At 39.6% G+C, this 22,897-nt stretch overlaps 1 protein-coding gene across 7 annotated transcripts in view; it reads right to left on the bottom strand.

Annotated features, from left to right (window-relative positions):
- SPTLC3 (serine palmitoyltransferase long chain base subunit 3) overlaps positions 1 to 22,897 on the bottom strand; it is a 112,028-nt gene that overhangs the window by 80,758 nt on the left and 8,373 nt on the right. For all 7 annotated transcript variants that reach the window (XM_068153159.1, XM_068153158.1, XM_068153157.1 and 4 more), the window contains exons 2-3: positions 1,060 to 1,251; positions 184 to 338 (exon numbers count right to left, since the gene is read on the bottom strand). In XM_068153159.1, coding sequence (XP_068009260.1) covers positions 184 to 338; positions 1,060 to 1,251 — 347 coding nt within the window. The remainder of the gene's footprint in view (positions 1 to 183; positions 339 to 1,059; positions 1,252 to 22,897) is intronic.

A 22,897-nucleotide genomic window follows, 5' to 3' on the forward strand; every position in this document is an offset into this window, starting at 1 on the left:
GTTGCATGGGACCACATCCAGGCAGGTTTTGAATATCTCCAGAGATGGAAACTTCACAACCTCTCTAGGCAGCCTGTTCCAGTGTTTCGTCACCCTCACAGTAAAGAAATCTTTTCAGACAGAACTTCCCATATCAGGAGTATTCTTAGAAAGCTGACAGCTGCAGAATATAAGCTGACTCACCTAAATGTCCAGTTGTAATCATCTGTTACGCGTTCCATGAGGTCAAATTGTGGCCCTGGGACACTGCAAATTGGACGATTCCAGTTATCCCGTATTCTCATATAGAGGTTTCTGGTAAAAAAGTTCTCAAAATCTTGATAAAGTGGCACAAAATCCTGGTTTGAAAACATGTACAGGGTTATGTTGCTAGGAAGATGTCCACTTCTGTACCCAAGTCATTCTCATCAAAAAGGATAAACTGATTAATTAGCAAACAGAGAGTTGTAACAGCCATGTCACAAAGAACTGCAATCAGCTAATATCTTATTTTAATTCCTTTGAAATATAATGGTGGCTTTTTTTTAAAGGGGTGAATGTTATTGTTTTGTTGGACCAGATTGTAGAACTTCTAGGATGCTAGAAGCTCTTGGGTAATTCTTAGGTGCTCTGTGATTGGCGTTTCAGCAATCTGAGTCAGCAAATACAAAGATTTCAGCACTGCCTATCACTGTAAAGGACGAACTAAGATAGCACGGAGGAAAATGGGGGTTTAAGAAATTTGGAAAGATAATAAATCTAACATGAAGGCATTTCAGAGTTTTGTTTTTCAGAGGATTGACTTAAAACACTGCGATTCTATTTTACAAAGAGTGACTATTCAAACACCCTTAGAACAAGATAAAAACACATGTGGGTGAAAATTGTGCATTTACATATATATATACAGGCACATATTCATACATGTTTAACTGCATTGCAGTGCAGGTCATTCCTCTCATCCCCATGCAGTCTTCCCTAAGTTGAAAACTGTGTGCCTTATTATTTGGGTAGGTTATCACACAAAACATGCAAGCAGGGAAACTCAGCTGTGGATACATAATGTCTTTTCATACATACTTTTTGTTCTTCTCTTTCTGCAGCAATGTTACGTTTTTCTAGTCCCCAGGCTCTCATAAAATCTCGCAGGTAGCCAAATATCGTTCCCACTCCAAAACCCAGGAAAGTAAGAACAGCAACATACATTGGTGCCTGTTCAAAGTGCTCAATAAATGTTTTTTTGTAGAGAGTTCCATTTGATACGCCATTCTTCTGAAAATACAGAACAGAAACTTGTGATTAATGAATTGCATCTCATCAAAACTTTCACCTTAAGCAAATCTTTCCCTCTAATGTGCCACAAAATAGGAGACACATTCAGACTCCACTCTGTATCAGATGAAGAAGAGGACCTTTAACAGTGCAGTTGTTATTGGCCACTACAAATATCTTCCATTTTCTCTCATCTCCACTGATGTCCTCAACTGCAGGTGTCTTCAACACCACTCCCTTGTCTATTTTGAAACATGTAAAACTTTTGAAAGATTGGCAAAATATTATTGTGCAATTGGACAATTATTTCTAAGTTAGCTAAATGGAAACAACAATGCCCTGGTCTTGCAAGTCAGAACTATAAAAAGGGAAGGGCAGCATTAAAAACGCACCAACACTGTGCCTGACTCTGCTTCTGGGTCTTGCGTAACCTGTTGCAGCAATTAACCTATATGCAACAAACCCTGTCTAATATAGGGCACCTTTATGATGTTCTTCAGATCTGAGGAAGTATCCAAAACAGCTATGATCCCATCCTCCTATTTCTGGTCTGATTCCACAAATGCTTTAAATCATATTTTCACTGACCTTGACCATATTTCTAAGAGTATAATTGGAATTAGTGAATCTGTTACAAGCAACTTCTAGAAAATTGCAACTGCAGGTGGATGAAATATTTTGTCTTGAAAATATTCTAAAATTTCCATTTTCAAATTAAAGAATCTGAGTTTCTCACTTGTAGTCTTCTTAAACCAACATATATTCAATAGGCTTATTGGACTCTTCTTTGGAAGAAAGCTAACTCCCTTATTTCTCCAAAATGTGACAACATTTAAAGTTAGTGTCTCGTAACAGCAAACCTGCCTCTTCAAAAATAACCAAATGCAATCCACAGAAATTAGGGCTCTCTGTAAAAAACCCCAAACCAACAAACAACAAAAAACCAAAGAAGAAAAAAAAAAAACCCAAAATGACAACTCCACAAAACTTCCCAAACAGAAAAAAAGACAGACACAAGACATAGAATTTCAGCCTATTATCATAGTATCATAGTATCATTCAGGGTTGGAAGCGACCACAAGGATCATCTAGTTCCAACCCCCCTGCCATGGGCAGGGACACCCCACACTAGATCAGGCTGCCCAGAGCCTCATCCAGCCTGATCTTAAACACCTCCAGGGATGGGGCCTCGACCACCTCCCTGGACAACACATTCCAGGGTTTCAACACTCTCATGGTGAAGAACCTCCTCCTCACATCCAGCCTGAATCTCCCCACCTCCAGCTTCATCCCATTCCCTCTAGTCCTATCACTACCTGAGATCCTGAGAAGTCCTTCCCCAGCCTTCCTGTAGGCCCCCTTCAGATACAAGACTACCGCCATATGAAGACATACTATTAATACATTTCAGCCTGGAGGAACTAAAAATGAGTAGGTGATCTATTTGTGCAATACAGCAAGCTGAAATAGAATAACCATATTAAGAACAACTGCAAATTCATTTCATTTAGAGTGTTCATTAGAGTGTTATTGATCTGCACACAGCATTAAAATGTCTTTATTCTCAAAGAATTAGAGGGAAAGAAGATACAAGAGTGAATGAAGAAAGAGGAAAGAAGGAAAAAAAAACCAAAACCCAAGCAAGACAAAGAAAAGGGGAGGGGGGAAAAAGAAAGAGGGGGACGGAATGAAAGAGTTCACCACAACATAGCCTATAATAATTTTGAGGGAAACCCATAAAAGGAAAAAATTGCTGATGGGCCTGAACCACACTTAGTCTTTGAAAAGACTTACTGACCTGGGAGGAAGAAGGGATACAGGGCTAGCTCTCATCAGGTGTGGGTAGGCGTTTGAAGCAAAGATCCTACATCAAGCTAATTGCTCTTTTAGAGCAACTTATTTACCATGAAAAACATTATATGAGGATGAGTTAAATACATGGTCAATTCATACTTCACATGAGCCACAACAGCTGTGTGCACAGTGACAAGATAAAGTATTTAATCAGGATTAAGCTCAGTCATATTACCTTACATTTGCCACGGGCTAGGAACCTACTTATGGTCATCTATGTCAATTCAATCAACATTGTAGCTTGTCAAACTGTGATGATGTGATAATGCACCTGAACCCCGAGGAGAGAATTAGGATGATTATTCTGTTCAATGATTTTATTAGGAAATGCTTTTTTATCTATCTTCCTGGGAAGCTCATATCAAAGCTCTGCACTGCAAAACTCTTCCTGCACAGTGTAACTCTTTTGTGGAACTCTCTTTTCAGCTGCTGCTGTTTTATGCAGTCAGTATGATATATGCATTTAAACATGTAATCAGTGTAATCTATTATCCTTTATACAAATAGCTAGCAGTAAAAGGCATTAATAGCAGCAAAGTACTAAGAACATGGAGCCAGACTGTGACCCATACTGTCTGGTCCATGAATGATGAGTCTTCAAAAGTCAGTCCAAGGCTGGGAGAACAACTTAAAAAAACAGGACATCTTGTATGAAAACAGAAGTGAGGAAAACAAAGTGCATTCATCCTAGAGACCCTCCCAAAATATATAGAGAGTCTCAGGACTGGGATACCCAAAACAAGAGAATTTGCTGCCTCTGGAGAGCGCCAGTTGGGTGCTTTGGTGCTGTACTTTAAATCCAAGCATTGGGGTGCGGGCGACTGAACATCATGAGGAAGTCCAATAATTTCAGCTAACCTAAATGGTCAGTGGATGAATGATTTCTATTTTGCGTCACCTTACTGCTGATTTTCTACTTTTATCAAGAAATTTTATCTAAGAAGAATTTGGAACTGTGCATTTAAAGCATCTAGACAGTGAAGATAGATGTAATTAAGCTGTTGCTGGCACCAAAATCTTCTACAAATGTCTGAAATGATTCAGAGATCACTAGTTACACACTGGGTGCTTTGCTGAGTTGTACACTCACAAGTATATCATCATCTGTAATAACACCTATAGCAGGCAGTATATTTTCTAGCTCCATACCTCAACTGTTGCAATCCTATATAGCAGAAGATTTGCCAAAGATTCAAAATGAACCAAACCAAACCCCAAACCTGAATGATAAATTCCCTAGCATACTGTTCCAAATTCCAGCAATCAGTGGCTTTGAGATTTCATCAGCCTGAGATTGTGTTATCACATTTAATAGTCACTGGGGGAGAAATACAAATTTATTCATCAGTTTTGAATCCAAATACTGCAGCAGTGAATTGTCAATTTCAACAATTTGCCTGATAATGTAATTGGACAATTTACTTTAACCATTGATGTCTGGTTAGCTTTTCCACTCAACCAATTATACAACTTACATTTTTTTTTGTACTTAAATGACCTCTGCTTCTCCACTTGTCTCTCTTCCTAAACTGAAGAACCTGAATCTAAGGATTGTAATCTACTACAGCATCCTTGTCCTCACACAGATTTAAAAAATAAAGTCTTTATATATAGATAGATTTGAGGCTCAACTTCCTTTTCACTCTGTAAAGCTCCAGAATACCTTTTTGAGATGCAGAGGGAGGGAATTAAAATTGCATTCTAACACTTGGGGCAACAGTATGAGTTTCTACATCTGCAAATCCCCTTTTAAGGTATTGTCAGCTTTCTATTTCCCTTACTTGCAGAAGTTCACAGTTTCAGAAGTATCTCTTATGATTACAATATATCTTTCCTTGGTTGCAATACACATCTAATTTACAGCACGCTACTATTTGTGCATTCTTAAGACTGTTTCCTCTTCAACTCATTCACTTTCTGTTATTTAATGGCCTGCAATTTTGTCTACTGTTTTATCATCCTGGCACACTACCAACAAGAACTTTCTGCAATGCTTGTGGTGTAGAGCTAATTTTTACTACTCTAAAGAATTTTGGATTGTCAACACATATTGTTGCCTATTTTTCCAGAGTACTCTCATCATGTGAGACAGCACAGGTACAGGAAGAGACCCCTGGGGGACACCACTCCCTGCACTTCCCTGTTTTCAAAAACCATTTCTCATTAGTAAGCCCTCTTTTCTCTGGCAAAAAGGCTAGCTTAGTCAGTAGCCCAGAGTTACTCAGCAATTTTTTGTTCAGTTTCCTTTAAAAATCTTGCATAAATATGTTTTGTGATACATTAATCCATATTTTACTGGCTTGTTTTAAAAGTTCTCTTGGCATTCCAAATCAAAATAGTTTCTCAGTAGTCTGCTACATGAGCATAGTTTCTGGGAACAAATATATAGAATCTACTAACACAATGCAAAGACATCCAATGCAGAAAGGCTATATTGACATTCAAAACAAATGGCTGTTTTGCCACGAGTTTGACAAATCTAGGATTTTATTGGCTTCTCAGAAACCAAAAGCAACATCTGAATATGCCAGTTCTGTCTGTTGATTCTCTGCTTAGCTTACTAAATCGTGCTCTCCTGTACTCTCTTGATACCAAAGGCCACACTGGCAGCCTGGCCTTTTAACTCTGTAGAACATAGTTACAGAGAATCTGTGTCAGCGGATTTGGCAGAGGCCTTAAGCCACAGCTGCAAATTGGTTTCCAGTAAGACAATCACAGCAAGAGAATTCCTGGGCAAGATTTTGATTCCAAGAACTCAACAGGAAGGATGCCAATACAGTAAAGTCAGTTTTAAGTGCCATACCTCTTAGATCCCTTTATTCCATAGTTACCCAAAGTATTTTGAAACTCTCCCCTAATGAAGAATCCCCTTCTGAATGCCCTCAGCTTTTAAAAAGGAGAAATTAACACCCAATCTAACAGTGCTATTAGAGTGGGCATCAAAATACTGGATATAAAGAGATAGAAAATGTTAATCAAAATAGCTTATTCTAGTAATAATGTAAGCTATTCTTGAAGTTTATTAAGCAGACTCCTAGTAATCCATTGAAAAGAAATAGTTACAAAGCATGATATTTGCATTAGCACAGATCAAATGATACTCAAATGTTTGCTCATACTACTCTTGAAGTGAGAAGAGAATTTTTTTCATTGCATTTTGGTCCTGCAGCCTCTGGAATAGTGCTAGTTGGCATGAGCCATATTTGTATTGAGAGAAAGGGTAAGAACTGAATAGCATAGACAGTGCCACAGTATTAAATGTGTGTTGGCCCAGATAAATTTACTAGCCAATAGGTAACTTCACATGGTGGCATAATTTAGGAGTGAATCTATGTGGACAGAGTTGGGTCAAGGAAACTGAGACCCATTCAGACTTGTTTTCATGCAAGCCTGTTCTGTAAAGGCAACAAACTCTATAGAAGTCCAGAAGTCCTAAACTGCTTTGTGAAGCCTGTTTTTAGTTAAATAGCTTCTGAGCTATTATGCCTCTTCCAACACAGCAGCATTAGGTGCAGCTGCTATATTCTTGATATAAAACTAGTGGGAGAATAATAGTCTTTATCCTTACACATACGATCCCAAGCAGGAATAAAATCTGATGCAGAGGCTGATGAAAGTTGATTTTACTCCCCCTCAGTTTATGAGGACTCTTCATATATATATGAAGAGACATGTGTTGGAAATTGTGAACCATGAAATAGCTGCATTTGCTCAATATCTGATAGATTTTGAGACCATTTCGAAATCTTGATCAAATTAATGAATTGCTACAGCTAAGAATTGGCAGAACAAACTAATAATCGTTGATGCAACATCTGACTGTTTGCAGAAGATTTGATTCTTAACAGATTCTTCTGCCCTAACATTAGAAGAAAAGCACCAGGGACAAGACTGTAAACGTAGGTGATATTAGATGTCCAAGGATGTGAGACAGACAGGTGGGGAAAGCAGGACCTATAGAGGCATCTACCCTACTGGAGCAGAAGCCAAAGATGGAGTACCACAGGGTTCCATTTTAGCTGTCAGAAGGGTATGGTCCAGCTGAATCCTACTCAGAGCTTGTCACTGGATAATTGTAGTTCAAAGTGGCTAGTGTGCAATTCTGTCCCCTGTGAATGATTGCCATCAAAAGGCTGGGTCTCAAAGAATAAAACCATCAAGATCTATGCAAACCCACCAGGTTGACTGTCATAATCATTAGGTTTTCCCCAAATCACCATACCTAGGCATACAATAGACACCGGGGAATACTAAATGGTGGCATGCAGTCTGCAGGGAAAGAAGAATCAGAAATTTCCTATCATGGATACAATGCTGACCTGAATTGCAATTACTTCTCTTCAGTAAAACTACAAATCTCCGGTTACTGGCAATGATAACTTTTATGTATGTGGTTTCTTTTCTGCTACAACACATTTCAGCTCCTACAGGCTCAAGTTTCTAAAATGTAAACCAGAACTGGTTGCATGGGGAATTCATTGTTTACTGAACTGCATAGACAACACCTAAAGTCTAGAAAGCATTAAAATGAAGGTCACAGACTCTTGCAATATGACAGAGCCAAAAGAAAGTATAATCTTCAGACAACACAAACTATAAATAGCAATCAAGCCAAAAAAATGTTAGCTTGTATTACTGTGTGTCTGCAGAATCATTCTTTAGACTGACTATTGATTTCTGCCCAAGTTTCAAAATGTACCTGGCAGTAAGGGAATTGATAAGGACTAAAAATAAAATTTCCAAGACTGTCTAGAAGCTTTAGGAAATATAAGACACCTCCACAACAACTTAGGAGTCCATGTGCTTCCCAGAGGTTGAGAACTCAACTGCTCAGGAATGCAGAAAAGTTTGCTCCCTGTAAACAGTATTAACTGATGCATTTTCTGTTCTGCTACTTGGTGTTTGTGTGAAGACTGGCTCCTTGCACCCATATTTTCATAAGCACCAGGAAATGGTTTTCTGACTTGCTAATAAATTGTCATCCAATTACTGAACAAAAACTTTTATCCTCTCTGTACAAATTAATCACAGCTCACTCCAGGTAAATACCAATGAATGTATGAAAATACAAGATCTTCACCTTCCAGACTTGCATCCTTTTTCCAGTAAGCACTCCAATGCATTCACCTTATAATAAATGCTTTCAGCACCAAAATCAAGTCCTGCAATACCCACTATGACACTAATAGAATGAAAGTGCAGATGTGAATGACAAACATCAGAAATAGTTAAATAGAAAGCATTACAAAACCAATACCCTTACTATATAATTTTCAGACTTTGATGTTAAAATGATACTTTTGAGTGCAACATAGGTGGTTGGAAGGATGCATAAGACTTAACTCAGGACCCTTTTCAGGAAGAAAAGGAGCTGGTAGAAGTCTAGAGGCTGCAGTGGCAAGAGGTCCAAACTAGAACAGAGATGAGCTTGGAAAGTATGCGTTTCTTTGTCTCAGTTTGGTAAATTTGTGTGCAGGTATTTACATTCATTTGACACATTAGGATGTGAATTTATAGCTCTGAACACACTACAAGCAACGCTTATTCCAGAATCTGTGAATGTTTGTTTGCAGCTATTAAGCAAACTGTCTGTCATGTGCAAATTTCACAAAAGCTATAGATGAGTACAGGTTTTCATCTGGTATGAATTTAGTCCAGCATGTTGCAGAACAGTCATACCACAGAGTTTGTGAAAAGGAAAGCCACATACATCTCTTTACAGTACAGAAGCTCGGAGTCATGCACCCAGACTCAGAACAAATGCCAGTAGCGAACCATGAAATGCAATGTGATAATGGGGACAAAAATCTGTGAAAACACTGGTTAGAACTCTGTGTTTCAGAAACTTGAATATAAACCATAACAGTTACAGTCCAATACCAACTCTCTAGGGCACTTACAATGAATGGTACACAGGAGACAAAAATAATCACGTAGTAAACTTTCCTCCCAATGGCTTTACACATGTATATTGCAAGCAAGAGCAAGAAACACGACAGAGAAAGCAGTACCTATCCCTGATACACTCATTACTCTGCCATTACTGCAAGAAAATTTGAAGCGGACTCAACTAAGAAGGTAAGAAGGCAAAACCAGAGTTGCTTAATGTCAAATCATGAGACAAAGAAGTACACTACCCAGAGAGATACTTACAAAACAGGAGAAGATACTTCCTAAAATTACTGCAATTGCAGAGTAGAAAGGTAGGCACAGTGAATACAACAAAAGGACTGGATGAAATGGCTCGGTTACCACAGTCCTGACATAGTTCATGGTATCAAGTTGCAGCAAGAGTTTGCCATTATTTCTGAAGGTTATGGTAAGTGACAAGATTCACACTGTCTGGCCACATCAAAATATCATTCAAATTTATGGCTTGGGTTTTAATAATGAACAAACAAAGAAAACAGATGAGGATGAAGTGGTATCACTTCAAAGGCTCTTAGTTTCTACTAATTCTAGAAGTGATATAGCATCTAGAAACTCCTTGTATGGATTTGATAGACATTTTAACAAGAAACTAGGATTGGTTGAGATCAAGACTGTAAGTGAATGAGAAGATACTTGAGTGGATCCAACCAGACTGTTAGTGATTCTTTTTTTCCTCACTGTGGATTCTGAGCTAAAATCTGCATGTAGAAACCAACCAACTCAATTTCTGACACAAGGACTTTGCAAAGAACATCAGAAAGTGTTACAACTAGAATTAAATTGCTCTCCCTGCAAAATTTGCTTGTGGAAAAAAAACCTGTAGGTGAACACAGAGATCTTATTCACTAACCTTCATAACTGAATCATCATTGGATCTCAGAACTTCTCCCAATATATAGTACAACAGCTTCAGACAAAGCCAGGATTTTGCATAGGTTATAAATGGATACAGTTTAATAATGAGACACATATCCCCTGTCAGAATGGATGTGCCCCTGAACATTTCTGGATCATATAAAATACAGCACAGTCTTCAATCTTAACGTGTTAAAACTTCAGAAACAGTCTTAGGCCATCATTGGTTCTCGAGATGACAGCAACAGTTTTGATGAAGGCTTCTGGAAGGCACAATACATCAGGACCCTTTTTAAAGGATCACAAATGTAATGGACAACATTCACACGTTCTTACCTAGAAGCTGCATACCATTAGAATAATTTGCATATTATTCTAATTATGCTGAGATTTATGAACATGTTCAGTTGTAACTGTAGGCCTCCAGGATAGTCCTATTATGGCATGGGACTAAAGTGTATTTCAGAAGGGGAATGACAGAGAAAATCGTTGTCAATTCTGTTCATGCAGTCCAAGTTTTAGCTGGATTTATGCTATTTCTTTTAAATGGAATTTAAATACAAATCTTATGGCATACCACAGACAGACAGGAAAGCAAAATGTGAAACACCATAGTAAAAAATGAACAATTTAATGATGGGGAAAGCAGAATTTCTCAAGAACAACTGGGAAAGAAGAAATCAGGATTTGTGCTGCTGGTTTTACAAGTAGGGGAATTAAAAACTCAGTAGGAAAACAACCGTCTGGATAGACAAGTTACTTCTCTGAGGCAGGATAGGACTTGAGCATCAAAACACCTTAACAAAAAAGGGAAAAAAAAGGCAAAATTTAGAATAAAACCTCACTTGGCAGCAGTGCACATGGCATAATTATACCAGGATCAGAACTGGCATATGGTTTCAATCAGTTATGATTAAGTAATTACCACGTCTATGCTGATGGAATAGGAGTCCTCTGGAATCCTAGAGACAAAACAGTTCTGCCAGACTTCTGCTGCCTCTTTCCACTGATTTAAATTTCTGCCTCACACTATTGGAGAAGATGATCTTGGCTTTGATGACTTCTTAGTGTTTGTTTAATGGTAATGATATTTATTAATCACTATTAAATTGGCTAATTTGATCATAGAGCTCAAACCAAAATAATTGTATTTTGCTTTCATTGCTTGAAGACTAATACAAATAACCTAGAAATAAATTGTTACACTGATTAATTTTTTTAGTACATCATACATTAAAAATGCTGTTTATAAGTAGTTCCAGTCACAGAATCTTCTGTAATTATCATGTTTGCAGAAGCCACCCTTAAATAAATGCTCTCCTCAGGTTTTATAGGAGTCTAGATATATACAAAAAAGAAAGTCCTCATCCCACCACTTACTAATTTTCATCAGTAGATCCACATCTACCTAGAGGCAAACACATGGGGAGGCTGTGTTTTTTGTCTAAAAACAGAAGAATCAGGAAAAAGCAGCACATGAGAAATTAAAGACACAGAAACCAGGTGCAAGAAGACTGAAGGAAAGAAGGTTCACAGACCAACTTCAACCAAATCTGATGGAAGACATGAACTTTACTAGAAGCTTCAGAAAAATCTGACTTTGATAGTGCAAAGAGATTCAAATCCATGTGCTGAAGGAAAGACAGTAATAACCTAGCTCTTTATCTGTCCTTGGGGTGAATTGCAGAGGCCCAAGTGTAATGACCCATAAGCCAGCATCTACAGAGTTCTGAACAAGATTCAGCACATTCTATGTCATGCCCATCTGGGAAGCCAGGATGCAGGGGAGCTGCTATGTTCTGGAATGGTAGAAGATGTTGGACACAAACCAAAATAAAAATCAAGCTTCACAAGACCCTTTGCTCCTGTTAAAACCAGTTAGGGACATTCCGCAAGCCCCTGTTTTACCTCCAGTGTTACTTCTTCCCATATTGCTGTGGAGCAAATTGCAAAACAATACTCAAAACACTTCTGCACCTTGAAGTAGCCATAAGGCTATCTTAATTTGAAGGTTTCTTTTATACTAATTATAAAATGGTAGAAAACAAGGGACATAGGAAAAGAAGGAAATGGAGCAGCAGAATAAGAGATTTCAGGACAGCACGATGACTCAAATAGCAGGCAACTCTACCAGAAGCAATATTAAAGCTAGAAGGAACTAAAAATACTGAGCCATCTCTTAAGAAAATAATATTAAGGGCAAAAGGACAAACTACTCTAGTGCTACTAAGCAACACATAGCTCTTGTCTGAAATATTCCAACCAGCTTCAGGCAATGCTTTTTAAGAAAGAGTTGAACCAAATGGAGAGAGATGCAAATAGAAGCACAAAGTTTGGTCAAATGAGCTATAAGAAGCAAAAAATATTTACTTCTTAGGAACATCCACCTGTAAAAAGATAATATAATCTCACTAGCATGTCTCATGGTACAAAACAGTTGATAAAGAATTAATAAAGCTCAGTTACAGTAGAGAAAATAAATCAAACTATTTCAGGTTTCATGCACAGGCACGCCTCATAAAATCTAAGACACACCTGTAGGTAAAGATTCAGGTGTTTTAGACATAATGCTTCACACTCGAATCTGAAGAAACATTAGTGTAGCCTGATAACATCTTGTTTCACATTGCTTCCCATTCTACAGGGAAGGAAGCTGTGTGTTCCCTTAACTCTCATACAGCAAATTAATTATCCTAAACTGAATTAAGAACTTTTGTGTACCCATCCTAACAGCTTCCTTATGAATTAATGAAATAACTTTAGCCTGTGTAAAAAAAAAACAGTTAAAATCAGAATGTCAAATAGGACATAGTGAACAACTGTCACAGTTCAAGGCTATCCCCCTTTGGGGACCAACATTATGTCAGGGAGTATGGCTACCCCCTTTCTTGCTCCCCTTTGAGAGGATCAAAGATAATGTCATACAGCATAGCAGGTGATGGAAGATAGAAACTATTTCTATAACACTCATTATTTGCAGTTTCTACATCTTTTTTTCTGCATCCTGGTCAGGAGGAAGAAGGTGGAACCTCTTGGAAGAACACTCCGGTAGAGCTGCCCAAAAGGAGGGTGGAATCCAGGGTCTATCAGTGGGGGAATAAAGCTAAGGCACTGTGAGCTCCAAAGAAAGCACAACTCAGTACTCAGGATATGCAGTGCTGGGCACCAGCACAAGGCCCTAGAGAAACTGCTAAAACCAATGAATCTTGCTTTGAGAAAACCTAAACTGTCAGATGCAAAGGCTAAACTATGTAATCATCTTGGATTAAATAATTGGATGAATTATGGGAGGACCTAATGCTTTAACCAGCAGTGTTTCCACTCAGGGCTGGCAGGAGATCACACGTAATGCTCTCCACTGCCAAGTTACACTCCTTACTTTGCACTAAGTCAGTCCATGTGGCAGGTGATTTCTGCAATGCCTGAAGGCAAGGCCTTTTCCCAGTGACATGCAGGGGCTCCTGGCTCACAGCTTCCACAGGAGTGGGCATCATTGCCAGCAGCTTCCTCATGCTGAATTTTATAACAACAGGATACCTTGGCAGCACTTTCCTTCTGTAAGAAGCAGTGGCTCTGGAATCAGATGCAGCTCAGCCCAGTGGCCTGGCTTGAGTCTTGTCTACATCCAGACGGAAAGAGATGGCAGTTCATATCTCCCCATCCACTTTTAGACTCTGATTCCTGAAGTGTACTATGAGGTCTAGCTATAAAGAGAAATAAATGGGAGTTTTCTCCATTTGTCTGAAAGAAGAGTTAAGGCAGTTCAGAGTAAGTGAAGTGCTCAGTATAGACTTTGGAGCTGCTGTGTGGGAATGACACAGAAATGTAAAGTGAAAGGCATTGACTTCCTCGAGGGACCGTGAAAGATACCAACAAAGAGTTGTGCTCATATCAGAAGAGTCAAAGAAAAGCAAGCAGAGAGATTATACCACTTCATGTCAGATACCCTAAGACATGAATTCAGTGGTCAGGTAGTTTACTTGAAGGCTCGTCTTACCAAGTACATCACTGCCTCATTCTCACAGAATCACTATAAGCCAAAGCATGGGGTTAAAACCCAGTATCCTCCATAATAATGTTCTCAATGAACAAAAAAGATTAGAAGTGTTTTTGGAAAGAAAAAGCCCTCAACAATTGAAGAGTATACAAACTGGAATTCTACCATAAACACATTGTCCAAAAAGGTAGGCTTGGATAGACCTATCCGCTGTATCCTAAAACTCCTTGAGGACAGCCAAGTAGTAAGACTGGGTCCTACACTGTACCTAGAAAACTGAAAAAGCAACTGTCAGACAGTGCAGTGGTAAGTGAGGATATACAGGAAGGTATAGAAAATAAAAAAACTAATGATGCTTAAGGTTTGGATTATCAGTACTGTTTGGATGGGGATGGAACATCATATCTTTAAAGCACCCTCACTCAGGTGTATCAAACCATCTGGATTACATTAAAACAGAGCATAATCTCTAGGGGAGTAAATTCCTGCCAGGAATATTTGACACAGGCATTCCTCTGCTGCCAGGAGAAAAGATCATAGAGCACAGAATTTTGAAAGGTTTTTATTTTCGGTGGGAGCTATTAAAACTTTTTGACTTAGTTTGCGAGGCACAGCTGTCTGTAGTGAATGTTATCAACTTTTGCCTGTGCTGCAAACCTCAGCAGAATAATGTGGAAGACTTGCATTCGTACACCAAAACCTGCTGTTCTATCCTCATTTCCTAAGATCCATCTCAGTCCCTCAGACCTCAAATCTGCTTCATGTGTCTTCAAGGACATGCTACAGAGGAGAGGATGTTTCTGTAGAAATGTTACATCCTGGGTTTGGATTTGGAAAGAAAATTACAAAATGTAAATACATTCTTGAGGAATACATGACAAAATGGATAAAAGCACTGTTTCTAGCCCAGATGAACAGAACAAGAGTGTTGCAAACATTTACAAGAAAGGTTATGCTGGAATTCTCCTAATGGGTAACAGTAAACCTGGCAGTAGCAGCCCCAGCAAGCACTGCTGCCTTTAACTAAACGCTCAGTCAGCACCAAAACATTTAGTTTCAGAGTGCTATGTGCTAGTCAGTACACATGCTAGCTGTGAAATAGCTCACGTTTCTGTAGCTATCTGCTTGCAAGTTCTATTGCTTTGCTATCTACAAAAAAGGTGAGGGAAAACAAAAATCAACTCCCTTCCTTAGAGATTGCAGCTTCTTACAGATCTACATCTTCCCCTCCTTGCACTATTCCTTCCCCTCAGTTCCCGCCTCCATCCTGGCTGAGATCACCTGCCACAGACTCAACCCATCCACCTTTCACCTCCTCTTGGTTTTCTCTCTCTAGCCTCTGGCTATGTCAGCACCCATAAGGAGCTCGGCACTCCCCTGACCTAGTTCTCACAGTGCATTTTGCTTCCTCAGGCAGCTCCACCTTACTCCACCTGAGCACCACCACACTGCTGAGCACTGCTTGCTTCTTGGGACAACCAAGCAAGCCAGACTTACCAGTTCAACTGCTGCTTTATCTCACACCCCCACTTCCACCCTGACTGGACAACTGTCACTTGTGAGACAGCTCTTTGTCCCTTCCCTTGACTAATAGAGATTTTACAGACCTTGACTTGAAAGTGAGAAGGAATTCCAAATGTCCAACTGTGATTCCTTGCCCCTGATACTGCCACTTCAAAAATAAGGAATTGTGCCAGGCAGGTATGTGATTCACAAATTGTGCTTTGCTCATAACAGATGTGAAAGTGGGACCCAAACCAAACTGTTTATAATTGCAACCTACTTGGCTTATGACATGCATGGCTTTGTATCTATCTGAGGAGTAATCTGAATACATGAAACTAACCAGTATCAGATAAATGAAATATTATGCAGCTCAATAATTAATTTTCTTATTCCAGAAGGGCCCAGTATCCATACATAAAGGCCTTTTTCTGGCAGTTTCAGGGACATCTTTCCCTTCTACATATATCTGCATAGTTCTGATTTCCACCCCCCCTCCATTTACTGGTGCTTTTCAAAAGACAATGTTTTAAAGCTCCGGCACTGTTCTTACCTACTCAGTTGTTAAAACAATGCTGTTTATGAGCTTTGCTAAATCTTGTACATTGGACCATATGAACTGAAAAAAACCTTCCAAAAATCACAAACTCCTGCTCATTTTTTTGGGGGACAATCTGTCAGAAAGTCTGAAGAGATAACACACAGATGTGTGTCTGCTTGTCTTAAACCATAGCTAAATGAGGCTAATAAAGAAATGAGACTCTAGCAGTTGTTTCAAGTTCAGAAACATGTTCATTGTCCACTAACATAGAAAGTAACTGTGGTTCATCTGCCTCTACTGGGAGTTTCAAGAATTGTCTTTATTATCTGAGAGTTAACACCACTTCCTATTCCAAGAAGATTTAGTTGGCAAGTAGGATTTGCTACACATGGTCAATTCCCATCTCTCTTACTTCTGCGGATATATTGCATTGCAAACACTGTGAGCCCTGTGGAAATGGCTGATTGTTTTGGCTGCTCTGCTAAGTGGGCATGTAGCACAGCCAAGAATGCAACGCACTGTGCAAGAATGACTAAATGCAGCCATGAAATGCTAGCCACAATCCAGAAAGATGTACAGGGCTGGAAAAAAGGAAGCTAGGAATAAGCAGCAAATACTGAAGTGTGCAAACACATTATTGTCAGTCAATCATGGTGGTTACTCACTGGGAAGTTTGTGGAGGTGTATGGATTAGCTGGCCCAGTAAAACACCTAAAATAACAGGAAAAGGACCCAAAATATTCTCGAGCAAGAAGAAGCCAAAGCTCTCTGAATTGCCAGATCATCAACCTTCAGCCAAATCTTACAGAAACTACCTGTCACAGAGGGAGAGGTTTGCACCTGTTCCATTTCTGTCACTATGCTGATGTCCCAAAATGCAGCTCCCGCTAGAATGCTGCTGCTAAGTAGGTAAGATACTTATCAACAGGAGGTGAACTAAAATCATGCAGACTTTGTAAAATGAGTGAGCACCAGCCAGATGGACTAGTCTTTAAAGATGAACTGATATATGAGTGAATTAGATGTGAGTTACTGCAAAATAATAACGCTTAACATGGACTCAGGTTTCATCTGTAGACAGAGGAGAAATGTTCCATGCAAAATGAGACCAAAGATACACTTTTCTATCCTTCCTTATTAGCAGTAACTAGAACAGGAAATAGGTCATCTTATTCACATGATATTAATAACAAAAACAGCTAACTAGCTCACAAGTTAGGGACCTGGCAGACAGCATCACTAAGTCTTGTTTCTATAGGGAAGGAGGACAAAACCAAATGAGATTGTACAATGCTACCATCCTGAAAAAACGAACTATGTAGGTGGGTTTTCCCCTCTCTTTATACAATGTTCCCTTTCCCCAGGCACAAACATTTTTTGACACCTATAAATTGTTTAGCAGGGGATAAAAATAAGCAAACCTGATGCTTTAAGAATGTGCATAGCTTGTAATTGAATGAAATTGTTTCCTGTAAATGTTACCATCTTTATAAGAAAATCACTGGGTTACAACACTTTGTTTCTCATCAGGTACTTGACGAAACAGACAGAAATGATGGTCTTGATAATAATATTGACAAAATAAAACAACACTTCACTTCCATAAACCAATGTAATTCTCAGCTCACAGGAGATGAATTTGCAATGGGTCTCCAGTTGTACTGAATCACTGATAGTAAATTATCTCTGCAAATTTTAAAGTATTTTCCACCTACTGATGGGTAAAGCTGGTTTCTACCTTCTGATTCACGTGATTTAATTATGCTGTGCTGAATGCACAAAGAAGTTCATGCCAACATTTTCAAAAGCATCAGTTAATTGACACCTTTGATTGGGGAGTGAAATGGAAGCTGACAGAGCTCCATTTTTCGACAGTGCTCCATGCTTGGTAACACAGTCTTGTTTATTATCAGCAGAGAGTCAACGTTCACTCTTGCACAACCTCCAGAGATGGATCTCTAATGCAAAATCCACAGTGATTTCTTTACCAAGGAGGTGAAGGCATGACTTCCTTTGTATAGTGAGACAATAAAGACAGGATATTTCTCTTGTCAAAGCAGAAATTTAGGAAGAGTCAAGACACTACTAAGTGCAGAGAAAATCTTGCTGGAATTAGACAGGTGAACCTGTGTGCTCGGGAAGTTAATTGTACATGGAGAGGGATGGTAGGGTCTTGTAGACATTAGTCCATGCTGAAAACTGCAGCTGTAACAAGAAATCCTCTACTGGGCTTGTGCACTGAGCACCAATGCACAAGGGACAGGGGTATGGGGCCAGCCTGCTCAGTTCTCCATCCTTACGACAGACAGACAAAAAAGAACTGCCTCCTAGCAGCCCCTCTTGATTCTGTCTTGCTGGTTAAAGACAGTCAGCTTGTGCAGAATTCTATTTCTTTAGCTTTCACCGGTGTGCAAGACATATGAGGAGGGCAATTAACTCAACAAATTAAACCTTTCCTGGGAAAAAATGTTTAACCCAAGGTGAAACCAAATTTTATTAAAGCTACTCCTCAGTTTCCAAAGCACATGTCATGTCTCAGGACACTAACTTAGTCACAATCATTTTGCCACACCTTACTAGAGCACACGGCATAGCCACCAATTCACATTCCTGCAAATCAATAGTCAGTTCCATTGATAAAGCACATTACAAAACTGGTAAGCATCCTATCCCTTGAAATCACTTTGCTTTTAAGAACAAGCAATTAACCTTTGCATGTATTAACAACATACTTGTCACAGAATGAAACCCCAAAATGTTAACTCTTTCTTTTAAAAGGTGTAGATTTAGGGAAACACTTCTATTTGTTTTGGAATCTATACTTGTTCCTGCTTACTTATGGGAAAGAATTAGATTTTGGAAACAAAGGTCCTGAGTTGAGGAGACACTGTTAAAAAATGGTACTGGAAATCCCAGATTACTAATAGACAAGTTCCGCCCCTGAGGGATTCTTAGATTATTCTATTAACTAATTTTGTATTTCTTAACCTGGACATACACAAACACACACCTCAAAAAAAACCCCACCTCTGCAACACCCTGTATATATTCACCTACAGATGCACCAATCCAATACTTAAAGGCTTATAAAAACCTCATTATTGCTTCTCTTATAATCTAAAGTGAGTGAAGAAATTAAGGATGATGGACCATAGGTGAAGGATGACTGGGATTAGAAGAGAGGGAAAGAATGGAGCTTGCATCAAAACAGATTGAACAGGGTTTGTTTCCGTTGTGATCACAACAAAACAACAAAAGCTCAAGAAGATTTCCGCTTTCAGGATTAACACACCCTGGTACCTGTTAGAAACTCCCAAGCAACATTACCACCCACATATGCAAACTGAAAATGTTGTTTATATAACAATGATGTGAGGAGAATATAGCATAGGAAACAAATGCCTTATATAGAAGGGACAACATCAAAAGAAATGCAGACAACCTATTTTTGTGCCAAAGACAAAATAAAATGTTCTCTTGGAGCATGCCTCATGTCAAGAGATTGCTGGAAGTTCAGGAGCTCAGACTCATGAACTTACATGAGTATGATCTTAAAAAGTTGGGAATATATATGCATATGTATTTTTCAAATGCCTTCAACAAAAGCTTGCTTGCTTTGAACTGTTTCATTGACTGTTGCTGGCACCTGCGCAGCACCTGAAATTTCAAGGCTGATCAGCAGGTGGTCCAAGTAGGAGATTTGTTTGATTGGATCATGGGACTGTGATTCTTTTAGGGAAGATCTGACAGCAAGGTACAATGTGACAAGTATTGATGGTCTCACATTTATTCCTCAAGTAATATTCCTTGGCATCGAGGGTTTCCATCTAAATCACTCTTCACTGGCATGTCTGCTAGGACTGTGTGAAACATCTGCGGCCTGCCTTCTACAAGCATTGACTTACAAGATTTTTACAGACCTTCCTCACAGCAATCACCTGATAGCAGCTACCATTACCTGCAGGAGATGCAACATGGGAACCACAGAGGGAGAAATGTTCCTTTCAGAAGAAAAACACAAAACTGAGAAACTCTTGCGGCACAGCCCCAAGAAGCTCAGGAGGTACAAAACAGCCACTGTGATTTCATATTTAGGCTGACTGCTTTTTGAGAGTGAGAAAACTAGTCAGGTTGAAGTCTCAGCTATATATGAGTCACAAAGAGGGATATATAGCAGCTCCTCAGACCATGTGAATCAGCAGCAGTGACAGGGAAGCAGAAACTCACATGGAAGTTCCTGGAGGAAGCAGAGTGCAGCAGAATGTCAGTAGAGATGGCTACGAGTCTCAGCTCCTCAACACAAGTTTGCCTTTCCATATTCGTGTTTCCACTTCTTGGTAGGCTGAGAGGGGAAACCAGAATTTTTGGAAGAGAGGGAAATGACAAAGCACATGCCAAAGCCTGTGCTTGGTCAAGTGAATGAAGGAAAGAACACAGCTGAGCTATTCCCAAACCCACTGAGATGATGAGAACGGACCAGACTTTTTTACATCCATACTGAATGTTTTCCCAGAAATTTAAAATACGTCACGTGGGAGTAAGTCACCTGGCCAGGACAAGTAAAATTTTCTTTGTGCTGAAGAAATGGGTGCACACAGATGGCATCTGTCCTGGAAATTCAGCTCTCCACTTTGCACTTTTATACTAAACATATCTTGCTGTATGTTCCAGTGATAGGGCTGTCCTAATATATCATAAAGTGGAAACAGTTGCAGCTTTTCTTCATTCGGACACACACTACTGCTGCTTCCTGCTGCCTGCTTCTCTCCTTAAATGGTATTTTTCTTTTTGCTTCAACATTTATCCCGCAATGACAACTCTCCCAGACAATAGTCTTACAAAACTTCTGGTTTGGTGACTTTCTAAAAGCATTTTCTGTGGAAAAATTAGCTGCCAGGAATGGCAGGAATTCTCTGGCTGAACCACTGGTCATTGCAGTGAAATTTAATTTCCTGTTTTGCTGGTTAATGCCACAGTCTTAGCCATAACAAAAGTTAATTTTCTTTAAAAAGAAATTAAAAAATAATCCATGAGAAATTTTATGCATATGTTGGCAGGAAAAACAGACCTCTGTGTAATAAATCAAGGGATTTTTATTGTTATCTAGTAACCATTATTCTGGTGAAAAGTCAGGTTTTACAGCGACTATGGGAAAAATAATGGCAGATTGGCAAGGAGGATTACATAAGTTTCAAAGTGAACTGCAGCTGAGGTGTAGAAAAAACACATGTATCATGCTAATTGCTGTTTATCATTCTGTGTTGGCCAAGTAGAACTTCTGTGTTTTGATACCATAGTTCTGTGACAGAGACACCCGATTGAACAGGCTTGAGAGGCCTGCCCTGCTCTGGGAAAGATCACAGCACAGTGAAAACAACAGGTTCAGGAGAATTGGAAAAGGAAGGTGGGACTTGATGAGATGCAAAGGCAATTGCATAAGAAGTAATTACTACTCAAGCAGAGCAGTGCCAGCTCTTGCAGAGCTGCAAGATACTGTAGAGGGGTTGCTAGTGTGCATTGCCAATAAATTGTGGGGGGAAGGGGGAGTGAGCAAGTGACTGTTTGGTGATGGTTACTATTTGGGGTCAAACTGTGACAGTCCTTTTGGTTCCCAGTCTGGGGCATGAAGAGTTCAAGATAACAACAAAGGTGATTGGAATGAGCTAGATCAAATGTATAGTTGTGATTGCTGTTAAGTTGCCCATCACCTGGCTTCTGTGTTTGCAAGGGGGCTTACCTGCCTTAATGTGTGTTAGAGTCTAGTGGTTGTTAGTGGCTGCTTGCTGTGCTGCTCATCATCTTACTCTGCTGTGCTTGGGAACATTCTGATAACAGCAATACCTGATTACTGGATTCAATCTGGACAGGGTAGCAGTAGTGAGAAGTGTTAAAATACAGTTTTTGATAGGAGCTTCAGCCTCACTATAATCCTTGATCACACTAGCAGTCACAAATGCTACAGGTAAGGTAGGTGCCCTAGCAAATACTGTAAGGGAAGTTTGGTCTATAATTTTGGACCATCTGTGCAGGTGGTGAATAAAGGAAAGCTGGCAAAACTGAAAGGGGTTATGTCACGGTGATGAAGAAACAAATATGGAATGGTCTTTCACAAGCTGGTGTCACACAATCAGAAACTAATTGGATGGCAACATCAGAAATATTTTGCCGACGGCAAAAGTTTGCACCCATGCAAAAAAAGCCAGCCACCCCCTGCTCCACCACCAGCTCCCTGCCCATTCTCCACCCCAAAGCAAGGCACCTCCTGGCAAATACCAAAGCAGCACAAATGAAGCTTTAACAGGTCCCCAGACTTGCCACCACTGTGGCAATTAGTGCCTCCTCCTTTTACTGTGGAGAAGACAGATGTTCCTATGTTTCTTGAACCATAAAGTGGTGGTCTGGGGGGATGTTTCATGTGTTAGCTCTGGCAGATACTGGAGCTGAGGTTACTGTATTACACAGTAATAATAATAATAAAGAAACCACATCACAGGTCTGTGGACTGGGGGGAAATTTGACCCCCGCCCTCCAAGCTAAGGTTACTTTAACAATAGGAAATGTCATTCCATTTAACATCCACAGTGTTAATTGCCACAGTTAAAGAATATATCTTGGGTGTTGATATGCTAGCAGGCAGGACAAACAGATAAAAATTTAAAGGGTCACTTCTGGCTCAGCACTTGACAAGCAGGACATGCTATTAGATGTCTTGCACGTATTTCTGAAGTAGGATCCTGTTGTGCTGCCTGTGCCTGCCAGAGTGGTAACTGTAAAACATTATCATACTCTTGGGAGGAAGGAGAAAATTTCTCAAACTGTTGAGGCACTTCAACAAGTGGGAATTGTTAAGGAAACCGTGACTGGTTTTAATAATCCTCTTTGCCCTGTTCAGAGACCAGGCAGAGCTTGGACAATTTCTGAAGGTTATAAAGATCTGACTCATGCCACCTCCCCGCTTGCAGTTA

This window comes from Melanerpes formicivorus, unplaced genomic scaffold (assembly GCF_026170545.1).
Source record: "Melanerpes formicivorus ecotype bairdi unplaced genomic scaffold, bMelFor1.0.p_v2 SCAF_25, whole genome shotgun sequence".
NCBI lineage: Eukaryota > Metazoa > Chordata > Aves > Piciformes > Picidae > Melanerpes > Melanerpes formicivorus.